The sequence below is a fragment of the Oncorhynchus masou genome, chromosome 26, assembly GCF_036934945.1.
Source record: "Oncorhynchus masou masou isolate Uvic2021 chromosome 26, UVic_Omas_1.1, whole genome shotgun sequence".
In the NCBI taxonomy this organism is placed as follows: domain Eukaryota; kingdom Metazoa; phylum Chordata; class Actinopteri; order Salmoniformes; family Salmonidae; genus Oncorhynchus; species Oncorhynchus masou.
Window position 1 is genome coordinate 20480721 of NC_088237.1, and position 12640 is coordinate 20493360.

The 12640-nt window shown below is 42.6% G+C and overlaps 1 protein-coding gene across 1 annotated transcript in view; it reads right to left on the reverse strand.

The window, feature by feature from the left end:
* Nucleotides 1-2421: 2421 nt before the first annotated feature.
* LOC135515002 (liprin-alpha-2-like) overlaps nt 2422-12640 on the reverse strand; it is a 228167-nt gene continuing 217948 nt past the window's right edge. The window contains exons 22-30 of the mRNA XM_064938792.1: nt 12028-12093; nt 9632-9667; nt 9254-9429; nt 9016-9113; nt 8197-8372; nt 7696-7764; nt 7186-7339; nt 4559-4642; nt 2422-3775 (exon numbers count right to left, since the gene is read on the reverse strand). Of these exons, the coding sequence (XP_064794864.1) occupies nt 4584-4642; nt 7186-7339; nt 7696-7764; nt 8197-8372; nt 9016-9113; nt 9254-9429; nt 9632-9667; nt 12028-12093 (834 nt within the window). The 3' untranslated portion in view covers nt 2422-3775; nt 4559-4583. The remainder of the gene's footprint in view (nt 3776-4558; nt 4643-7185; nt 7340-7695; nt 7765-8196; nt 8373-9015; nt 9114-9253; nt 9430-9631; nt 9668-12027; nt 12094-12640) is intronic.

The following is a 12640-nucleotide window of genomic DNA, read 5'->3' on the forward strand; positions in this document are numbered from 1 at the left end:
CTGTTATACAGTTTCTTGCTCTTCCTACTGCAGCAGTCGTGTTCGGATCTGTTATCTTGCTCTCCCTACTGCAGCAGTCGTGTTCAGATCTGTTATACAGTTTCTTGCTCTCTCTCCTGCAGCAGTCGTGTTCCGATCTGTTATCTTGCTCTCCCTACTGCAGCAGTCGTGTTCGGTTCTGTTATACAGTTTCTTGCTCTCTCTCCTGCAGCAGTCGTGTTCCGATCTGTTATACAGTTTCTTGCTCTCTCCTGCAGCAGTCGTGTTCAGATATGTTATCTTGCTCTCCCTACTGCAGCAGTCGTGTTCGGATCTGTTATACAGTTTCTTGCTCACTCTCCTGCAGCAGTCGTGTTCCGATCTGTTATCTTGCTCTCCCTACTGCAGCAGTCGTGTTCGGTTCTGTTATACAGTTTCTTGCTCTCTCTCCTGCAGCAGTCGTGTTCCGATCTGTTATACAGTTTCTTGCTCTCTCTCCTGCAGCAGTCGTGTTCGGATCTGTTATACAGTTTCTTGCTCTCCTGCAGCAGTCGTGTTTGGATCTGTACAGGCCCTTCTGGACAAGTCAGGTAAAATTACACATACCCAAGACCCATGACAATCATATCAGATCTGACCCAGACACGTGACATTATTTCAAATTCTGGATCCGGACACTCTCAGGTCCCGGATCGGTTCTCAGTACTGTGATTCGGGTACGAGTGAATCCGTGGACCTCTAAAAGGCAGTCCTCCGATATAAAGTTGTTTTAGATGAAAATGAAAACGTGTCAGTTTGTCACTTTCATGAGGTTGTAATAATGACAATTTCAGCTACTTAAGACATTGTCTTGAATCTTGGTGTGGCTTTTAGATTTCGAGAAAACAACTAAGGAAGTATTTTTCACTTCTCCCATTGACTTCTCAAACCCAGGTCTGGTCTGCCGAGTTTGTTTCGCAAGCATTCCTAGAAGACTCACGATGTTACGCCTCTGGGTTTAGAAACTCTGTGACCAATATTGTTCAAACAGCCATCATGCATTGTGTTAATTATTTAAAGAAGCGACATCTCCATTGGCAAAACAAAGTTGAATGGCAGTCAGTTTCACAGAATCTCAGTTGAAAGTGAATTTAAAGCTGCAATGCAGTCTTTTTAAATGTCTGGGTAAAAGTTAAGTGCCTTTCTGTGATTCTTCTCAATTAAAATAGTTACAAATAAACAAAAATAGCTTCTTAGCAAAGACTGTCTGGGAGTGGTCTGAGTGAGGGCCCTAACTGGACAGGCCTAATAGGAGGGATATATTTATGTAACCTGAAAACTTGCAGGTTATTGGCAGAGAGGTTGGAAACTCTCTTTATTGGTCTATTGAAGGTCCAGTGTAGTCAAACTGACTTTCCTGTGTTTAATATTTCCACACTATGAGGTTGGAATAATATTGTGAAAATGATAATTCCCTTTTAGTGTAAGAGCTGTTTGAAAAGACTGCCTGAAATGTCATCATGTTTTGGTGGGATGGAGTTTTGTCCTGGGATGGAGTGGGAATTTCCCATTCAGGCCACTCACAGACAGTCCTAGAAAAAGTCTTGCTTGAGAAATATCTTTTTGCTAAGATATTTGTTTCTTTTTGATTGAAACCAGGAAGTAAGATTACAGTAAGGTACTTAATTGTTAACCAGAAATGATTTGATATTGAGATTTTAAAAACTGGTAAGCAATTTGGGTCCAGGAAAACATCTGAGCTCTGGGTGTATTCAGGTACGTTAAACAATAAACATTATAATTAGAAATAGACTGAATAGAGCTGACACGATTCCCTATTCCATGTCATAGACAATCAATTTTTGTTCTACACAATACATTTCTATCTGAACATTCTGTTAGGTTATGTCCTCCTGAACAGGCCCCTGCAGTCGCTGGAAGGGTTTCCCACCTCATAACTTAGCTTCAGTTTGGGTTCAATCCTCATGCTGCCAACATTTTAACACTATTAATGAAGCTTACTTTATACCTACTTACAGACTTCAACAAACTCCAACCGTACAAATCAAAATCCCTTCATATTACTATAACATAACCATTTAGCAGTCAACGGAATATCGCTTAAAGCACTAATGATGCCAGAACTGAGCTCTGAAGTGGATATTCTGGTGTTCCACATCCTACATCTATCATCCAATCTATCTTGTTGATACATTCATATGTTAATGTGTGTTTTGTTATATATATATATATATAAATCATTTAAAAACAATCCCAGCCCCTGGTTCCGGTAGGCCATCATTGTAAATAAGAATTTGTTCTTAACGAACTTGCCTAGTTAAATAAAATAATTGTTATGTTTAGTTTATATCTTATAGTTTAATATGATGAATGAACTCTTCATACTCGAGCTCTGAAGTGAAGCAATGAGTGAAAAATAGTCATTTCAACAGCTACTTCACTGACAGTATTTTTTTTTATTGGCAATGAAAATTTGATTGATCACCACTTAGTTTTGACCAAAATACAATTAGCAATGAATAAAAAATGGACATAAAATAAAATGATTCTTTGTTTGTGCAAATTGAGGATGTAAAAGTCAACAAAAAATTCAAACCTGATCCAGCAGAAATAACTCAAAGACAGGTAGGAGGGCTGTACAATAGGTTTCCCTGGCAACTCAGACAAAAACAAAAAGTTAACAATTACACCAATGTCACAGCAAGCAACAGGTTTGTCATTAAAATTCACCTCACTTCGACATGTTCATATACACTCTACGCACACTGAGTTAAGCAGTCTGTCTTTCAGTTATTTCTCAGCGATGCTGAGTTGGACCCCACGGCAAAATAAAAAAAGTTCAGCTTGAGTTTATTCATGTATGGCTTTATGGTCAAGGTACTGTAGGTGAGTGAGATCATCTGATGAAGAGTGTTCCTGCTGTTAGTTGATCTCTGAGCTGAGTAGTTTCAGAGTGGAGTCTATCTTTTAGTCTGTGGCTGTAGTCCACAGTTTCTGTGGTTGTATCAAAGTGCTTGTCACATCATCAGTCGACGTCACAGTGCGTTTCTGTGTCCTCCTCCCAGAATGCTTTGCTATGAGATGGGCTTCGTCATGATTGTGAGGTGAGGGGCTGTGGCTGGTGGATGGTGACGCGGATACATGGGGCTGTACACGCCACTAGAGGGCAGGCTTTACCAGCTGGGGGAGGTCACGTGGCGACCAGATGGACAGTCTCTCCAAGGTGAAAACACACGTTTCCCTGCACAATGGAAAATAACTATGTACAAAATGGTCTCTCAGGGAATGATGGAGAAATGTTCAAAGAGCAGCATATTTTAACCAAGGACATGGACTTGAAATGGGAAGGCGGGGTTTATTTGCACAAACTCTGAATATCTTTTCTTTTTTGTAATATAGATGTGTATATATTTATATATATATTAAAAAAACTCATATTTATATTAATTTACAGATAACCTACACATCTCCTGGTAGAAGAAATACACAGTACATTATGCTTCAACAAGTTATTGTACATGTAAAAGGTAGAAACGGTGACAACAGGACAGATTGAAGGAAAGTAGCACCGGCAGCTGCTGCCCAGGTTTCAGGGGGCCTTGACTTGTAAGTGCAGAGGGGGGCGGCTTGGCAGGAGGCACCCCTCGCTGCCCCCCCCCCTCTCTCTATTTGGTGGGTGGGTGGGTAGGGGGTGCTTCTTGGCAGTGCGTCTCGTCAGAATGTTTGTTCCAGGCAGGAGGACCCGTCCAGCAGCTCCAAGGTACAGTAAGACCTTCTCTACATACAGTATCTGTACCTGAAAGAGAAGAGGTATGGTTTACTTACACTGTGCCACTGTGAAGCTTTATCCACAGTGACAGTGCAGTTTTCATAAACATGGATTTGATCACATGGGAATTATTGTTGACATTACTAATTGTGTAACATCTCATTTGAGACGTAGCTGCCATATATCTCTCTACCTTGGCATTCAGGGCTATTCATGTATATATTAGGGATCCCCATTAGTTCCTGCCAAGGCAGCAGCTACTCTTCCTGGGGTCCAAACACATGAAGGCACTTACATCACACATTAAAAAAATATAAAAACAGTACATCATATAACAGTATTACACCACTACATATCTACAATACAAAATGTATATTACCGCCATACTACCTGTTTGTGTCTCTTCACAGTCTGTTCCACAAGGTGTATTTTTATCAGTAAAAAAAAATCTGATTCTACTGCTTGCATCAGTTACCTGATGTGGAATACAGTTCCATGTGTTCTGTGGCTGTAGTTGTCTGTGCTGGACAGAGATTAAAGGAGGGACAACAGAGTGAGGCCGCCTCATGCTGCTGCATTTGACTCCTATCATCTGATCATGGATGCCTGCACTAGAGCAGGGGGACTCTCCTCTCCAAGCAAACATGGTTATTTGTAAAGACAAGTTACCCTCTCACCCTGTTCCAATTTCTCACAGTCATTTGCTGTCTCTGAGCAGAACAACAGATGAAAGAGAGAGGGAGAGTTTGTGCGTGAGCATGTATGTATGCGCAACTGATAGCTTGTACAGGGATAATGTGTGTGACTTACAGCTTACAGTCTCTCTTCTCCTCCCTCAGCAGGAGTAGGTCCTCACTGTAGAGCTGTCCAGACGCTGCACTGCTAAGGGGCCAACTGTAGGGGGAGACAGAAACCCGTCAGTTAGTCACTTAGCTTCAACACCCAGAGAGGGCCCAGGGTCAGTAGATAATGCTATCCAACTTACTTTATGCCCATAACAACTGACACAGGATCAGCTCCCATTGTCCACTGTGAGAAGGACAAACAAATGAGAGAGACAAACAAAACGGACTCTAAACCAGTTGATAAGGTCTGGGAGTACAGTAGACCATACTGTGGATACAACACACTGCACACACACACACCACACACGGGAACGAGGTTAGTCAAAATGTCAGCTAGCAAAGCCAAGGCACATTGCATCGCACACTCAGAGGAGGAGTGCACGTGGTCATTTTGAGTGAATCACACCTCACACAGGAACAAGTCTGTTAATGTCATCACCACCACAGACCAGGGACCACAGATAGAGGCAGATACAGGAAGGCAGCTCGATTACACTGGGGACAGAGTGTTAGAGAAGAACTCTGGTCAAAACCTGCAATCGGATGTCAGCGATAGACTTACTTGTATCAGAAGTTGCGTCCATAATTCCGGAGTGAGTTCTGGCATAATGCAGCCTGCTGCACTACAGTTCAGCTATAACTCACTGGACCACAATCACAGACTCAAGTTTCAATACATCTCTCATTCCCTTGAAAACCTGAAGATTTTGACCAGCGTCCTCTTTTAACAACAGGGCGAGGAGCGACACAAACCGGCAACTGTAAAACATCCATCTTATCCATCATAAATCTTTAGGATTATTTTATGTAAACCTCCTTTTACAGGGCAACTAAAATAGCTCAACTTCCATAGCTCAGCTAACATAGAACTAACATAGCTCAACTTCCATAGCTCAGCTAACATAGAACTAACATAGCTCAACTAACTTCCATAGCTCAGCTAACATAGAACTAACATAGCTCAACTAATATAGCTCAGCTAACATAGAACTAACATAGCTCAACTTCCATAGCTCAGCTAACATAGAACTAACATAGCTCAACTTCCATAGCTCAGCTAACATAGAACTAACATAGCTGAGCTATGGAAGTTGAGCTAACATAGAACTAACATAGCTCAACTTCCATAGCTCAGCTAACATAGAACTAACATAGCTCAACTTCCATAGAACTAACATAGCTCAACTTCCATAGCTCAGCTAACATAGAACTAACATAGAACTAACATAGCTCAACTAACATAGAACTAACCCAGCTCAGCTAACATAGAACTAACCTAGCTCAGCTAACATAGAACTAACATAGCTCAACTAACATAGAACTAACAGCTCAGCTAACATAGAACTAACATAGCTCTAACATAGAATAGCTCAGCTAACATAGAACTAACATAGCTCAACTAATATAGCTCAACTAACATAGAACTAACATAGCTCAGCTAACATAGAACTAACATAGCTCAACTAATATAGCTCAACTAACATAGAACTAACATAGCTCAACTAACATAGAACTAACATAGCTCAGCTGACATATAACTAACATAGCTCAGCTAACATATAACTAACATAGCTCAACTAACATAGAACTAACATAGCTCAACAAACATAGAACTAACATAGCTCAACTAACATAGCTCAACTAATATAGAACTAACATAGCTCAACTAACATAGAACATAGCTCAACTAACATAGAACTAACATAGCTCAACTAACATAACTCAACTAACATAGAACTAACATAGCTCAGCTAACATAGAACTAACATAGCTCAACTAACATAGAACTAACATAGCTCAACTAACATAGAACTAACATAGCTCAACTAACATATGCAAAGGGGATTCATTGCTTTAACTTCAAGGGTGCAGCAGCAGAGGCTGCAACTAACAGCTACTGTGCTAATAACACTAAGCTGAGTAAAAATTACTGGACACACATTATGTCTACTATAACAAACGGACAACCTTGACAAACAAATGGCCACCCTTGTAGTTGGCATCAGGAGCAGAACGAAACAGAGGAACAGAGCAGTAGAGGTAGAGAGAGAAGACAGTTGGAGAAGAGGTACGGTAGGGTGGACAGCAGGAACCGGGGAGTTTTGGAGGGCGTAAAGGCACACAGGCCAACAGCAGGCCACATGGTATCGCTCCAGTATATCTGACCTTGAAACCAGTCCAAATACATGTCGTCAGGACTGTCATCCAGCGCCTCATAGAGCACTGCACACAGAGCAGCAGTCCCAGAGCAGAGGAAATACAGGTACAGTCAGCAACATGCTCCATCCATACAGCGATAGACGAGAGAGAGTGATGGGGAGAGAGCTCCAAGTAAAGAGAGGGGCAAGAGGACCCCCCCCAAACTCTAACACAGAAATGAATTGCATCCAGGTACAATCTTAATCAAATACATTTTGTGGCAGCTAGCCATTTTTATAAGTGTTTGATGAGTGCAATTTTACCATCCAATTTGGCATTTTTAGCAATTTACATTCATCCAAGCTAAGTGACCTAGACTGGAGGCTCGAGTTTAATTGTTAGGTCTACTTTGTGGGGGTCTTGGCCATGCAGGGGGTCTGTGGGGGAGCTCACCTTCGGGGGGTAGCCTACGGGAGTGTGAGCCGGTGGTGACACGGAAGCCAGCGGGGAGGGTCTCTGCCGAGCCGGGCATCATACTGATCCCGTGGACGTCCCGCGGGGGGAACTGCCTCCTCCACGATGGCCCCCGGAGGTCATTATCTTCATACTGACGGACAGACACACAGACAGAGACAGGGACAGGTTAGGGATTGAGTTTAGAGATAAACTGGTCTGAGAACAGCTGGTGTCTGCATATACAGCAGTGTTTATAGTTGCTAACAATATGACTAATTTCCCAGGGCCTTATATTTATATTTATAACTCAAACCAACTCTAAGACAATATGAGAGACAAATGAGTGATGGGTGGGAAGTGGAAACTGAGGACAGGTCTGAGGTGCAGTGAGATGGTGGAAAACAGAGTAATGATTGACAACAAACCCAGGTGTGTGTGTCTGTCTGCCACGGCCCATCACCCATGGTAACAGCGGGGCTAGCTGTCCGGGTGACAGGAGTCACTCACCTCGTCCAGTCGTCTCTCAGTGCCCAGGGCTAGCAGGTTATTATATTCCCTCTCCAGAATCTGACGTGCCTGGGGAGAGGAAGGGTAAATAGGTCTTATTAGGGACATTTGAAATGGAAGTTGTAGGTCTCTTTATTTGGGGCTCCAGGCGCTTTCTGGATTACCAAACAGCTCTCTGTTGACCTACTGGTCTGGCACTCAGGGTATTATTAGACCTGTTTGAGATGGAAAGACTGAGAAATGAAAATATGTGTTTGAAGTGTACTTCTAATGACGATCATCTAAATCATTTATTCTGTCCTGAAAATAAATAAAAATAAAAACACTGTTTAATTTAACATCATAATTCACTTGCTTTTAGTTCTGAGAGACAAGACTACGGACTCTTGGAATGAAGATGTCAATGTCTTCCTCTTATGGTGTGGTTGTGCTAGTATATTATGCATCGCCCTCTTGTGGCATAACTATGCTATAGCGTGATGGGGGGCAGAAGGTTCTGACCTGAGTGCTTTGGTTGGGGATCTGGATGAGCAGCGCCAGGCTGGTGTGGTCAAAGTTGTCATCGAGGGCGACCAGGGCCCCGTGCACGCCGCTCTCCAGCAGGATGTTGGCATAGTCCTTTAGGCCGATGCTCTGGACCCAGCGAATCACCCGCTCGTTGCTCCACACCAGCACGTCTGGGGCACACAGACATGGTATTACAGTAAACACAACATGGGTGTTGGGCCACAGACACAGAATATTTCCATGTCTGGTTACATGAGGAAGAAAACCACTGGGCTCTGCTAGATTGGTCCTTACTGACCATCACCTCCTAGCTCTATGACAGGTAGACACTGCTAGGCTATAATAGAATGCAATACATACTGTAAAGTAAGTGCGCTTCCACAAGTATTATTTGCCTTAGCAGATTACTAATGAGATTGTAGATTAGACACTACTAGATATATTTTAGCTCAAAGGTCTTCATTATCGTTCCTTGTGCAGTCTCTAAAGAAAAAAGTCCACCCAAAAATGATATTTTGGTATTCATTTCATTAGTCCATTGTTGATATAGTCCCAAAATGTTATGCTTGTCACTAATCAAGTTTTCAAGATACTGTATATAACTTTAAAAACACAGAAATCATTCCCATATGATTGATTTTGCATCATATGATCCTGAGTTTTGCAGGATGATACTAAATGCATCATACAGTGATGATTTCTGTTTTTTGAAAGTTACGTATCTCGAAAACTTGATTGCTGACAACAAAACATTTTGGACTAATGAAACAAATACCAAAAGACAGTTTTTGGGTGGAATGTTCCTTTACGTACCTCTCATTTCATGCTGGCTGTGCTCTCTGCGTCTCTCCAGCTCTTTCCTGTCATAGTTGAGCTTCTTCAGACCCATGATACCATACTGCAAACTCGTCCTACAGACATGGGAACATTAGAAAAGCTATTTTTTAGAAAGACAGACACAATAATATTTTGCACTTATTACCACAAAATGAGCCTCAACACTAAACTTTCCGATCAAATCCTTCATCACGCAGGAGGAGGGCAGGTGTACCTGTGAAAGCTGTCCACCATTTTGAGATGCACCCGGAGGTCCTTCTTGGTGAGGTGGTCCAGCATGCGGGCGTCCACCAGGCACTCCATGAAGTAGCTGCGGTACTGAGGTAGTCCTAGACTGGGCAACCACTCGTTCCCTATCCACTCATGGTTCATGTCACCATACGCTAGAGTCTGACAATAATGACAAGGAAACAATTAAGTACTGTAAACCATTGTTAATCTGTAAACGATTTTGACAAAGTTTAAAAGTCGCCACATAGACAACTCTGGTGTGTGCCTAGTTAAATAAAATAAAACTAAAAAACTAAAGTAACTCTAAATAATCTACAATTCCATTGTTCTAATCCATGAGAGAGACCGAAAAATCCTTTACCTGCGCCCAGCTCCCCTCCTCGGACTCCCCGGACCTCTGTCATTGGTCAGGCATGGAAAAGAAACAGTAGCACTATGCATGAGAACATAATAGCAACAGGTCACTGGACTTCATCTACAGTCCAATAGGCTCTATTCTTGCATCAGAGGCTGTTGATTTGCTCAAGCCAGAGCCAAGGCCTCAGAACGTACAGAAATGTTCTCCCTCGCATATATTCCCCGAACAAACTATTCACATCAAAAAGTAGAGCTCCATCTAAATATGTATGAAAAATCACTATTCGAGGGAGAGAAAGTGGCTTGTGGGATTTATCTGCAATCTAACAAGGGAGAATGATTTCCTCCCTTTAGCGTGTGAACTGAACTGGCCCCATGGGAGAGTAACACAGTTATCCCTTTAGTCCTGGCCTGGGCTGAGCTGCTGCCACATTACATCTGATTTGGAGACGGGCGCTGCTGCCACATTAGGCCAATCCAGCTTGCACAAAACGGCTGGCACAAATGAGAGCCCTTTTTCCTGTGGTTCGCCCTCTGTACAATGGTGCTGAGTTGGCTATTAGCCTCATTGTGCCTGACATGCAGGCTGTATTAGAGGCAGGGAGAACAGTGGAACAAAGAATAACCTTTATGTTCAAGCTCAAAGAGATCCATTATTACACGTACAGTATAGTACATAGCTGTCTGTGTCCTAGGGATTGACATACAGTATAGTACACAGCTGTCTGTGTCCTAGGGATTGACATACAGTATAGTACATAGCTGTCTGTGTCCTAGGGATTGACATACAGTATAGTACATAGCTGTCTGTGTCCTAGGGATTGACATACAGTATAGTACATAGCTGTCTGTGTCCTAGGGATTGACATACAGTATAGTACATAGCTGTCTGTGTCCTAGGGATTGACATACAGTATAGTACACAGCTGTCTGTGTCCTAGGGATTGACATACAGTATAGTACACAGCTGTATGTGTCCTAGGGATTGACATACAGTATAGTACATAGCTGTCTGTGTCCTAGGGATTGACATACAGTATAGTACATAACGGTCTGTGTCCTAGGGATTGACATACAGTATAGTACATAACTGTCTGTGTCCTAGGGATTGACATACAGTATAGTACATAGCTGTCTGTGTCCTAGGGATTGACATACTAGGGATTGACATTAGTACATAGCTGTCTGTGTCCTAGTGACATACAGTATAGTACATAACTGTCTGTGTCCTAGGGATTGACATACAGTATAGTACATAGCTGTCTGTGTCCTAGGGATTGACATACAGTATAGTACATAACTGTCTGTGTCCTAGGGATTGACATACAGTATAGTACATAGCTGTCTGTGTCCTAGGGATTGACATACAGTATAGTACATAGCTGTCTGTGTCCTAGGGATTGACATACAGTATAGTACATAGCTGTCTGTGTCCTAGGGATTGACATACAGTATAGTACATAGCTGTCTGTGTCCTAGGGATTGACATACAGTATAGTACATAGCTGTCTGTGTCCTAGGGATTGACATACAGTATAGTACATAGCTGTCTGTGTCCTAGGGATTGACATGAATGACACCTGCAGTGACTAATAATCCTGCAAGCTTCAATCTTGAGACAGAACCAATAGGTTTCAAATGAACATGTTGGAAATTAACATACTGTATCAGTTAGCAGACCTGTATTGGATTTGATGTAGCTTCTTACACCAGTCTGGTAGGGTGAATCCTATGTACAATCAGCTGATCACTGTCAGGTTTAAAAGGATGACATTGCTAATGGAAAAAAAATAGCATTATGTCTTGACATGTGCTGTATCTAATCAACATCTGGCTGAAACGTACCATAAACATGGGTAATATAGGGTAAATACAGTATGGTACCCAAGGGCAACGCAGCTCCGTGAACCATAGCAGTAGCACCAACACATACTGGTAAATATAGGGCAGTGCACCAGTCATTACAATTAAAATGACTTCTTTACCCACTATAACGAAAGGGAGAGCTGAGACTGGATGTGATGTGATGCAGTCTACCCACATTATCAACAAACCTACTGTTATTCAATCTCCCTACCCTCCAAATCCTATAGGGGGAAAAATATGTTTTATTGTCACATACACCAGATAGATGCAGTGAAATGTGTTGTTTCACAATCTCAGCCATAGTAGTACGCACCCCTGGAGCAAATCGGTGTGAAGTGCCTTACACAAGGGCACAATGACAGATTTTTCACCTTGTCGGCTCGGGTATTCAAACCTCTAACTGCTAGGCTACCTGCCGCCCAGTCCTCAGTACAGGCCTCAGTAAAGCAGCCATTGACAGGTCTCAACACTGCAGTGAAAGCAAGAAAAGAGAGCAGTGATTGAGAGAAGAGTTAAAGGAGAGGAGGGACTAACCGTTTTGGAGGAGGGTGCAGCGAGGGTCTCCATTTCCTCGTGGGTCACCCATACATTGCCTGACGGCTAGGAGTGCGGTGCCCAAGAGAAGACAGCAGCAGTCCGCCAGGAGGGGCAAGCAGTATTAAAGAAGAAGAGCAGCACCACTGTAAGCCAATAGTGTTATAGCATCATGGTCAGATGATGAGCAGGCCCGCCCCTCTGGGGTCAAAGGGCACGCACAGTACACAAACAATCACAGACACAAAACTGTAGACGTTGGTCCTTAACCACAGATCTAGGATCAGATTACTCTACCCCCATCATAACCTTATCCAGTAAAGGGATAAAATACTATCTGATCCTGTATCAGTGGTTAGGGGCAACTTCTAACTTTGGATAGACAAAAACAGCACATAACACAGGAGCAGCCCACCTACACAGGTGCAACACACACGGGCCAAAGGAACACATTTACCATGCATGACAAGACTGGTTCACCATAAACTAGTGTAGTAGTGGATTAGTACAGGTGTTTGGAGCAAACAGACACAAATACAAACATGCATATCCACCTCAGTCTAGTTTGATATACCTCAGTGTTCCACAAGGTTAAACCCCTTTCTAACAGACT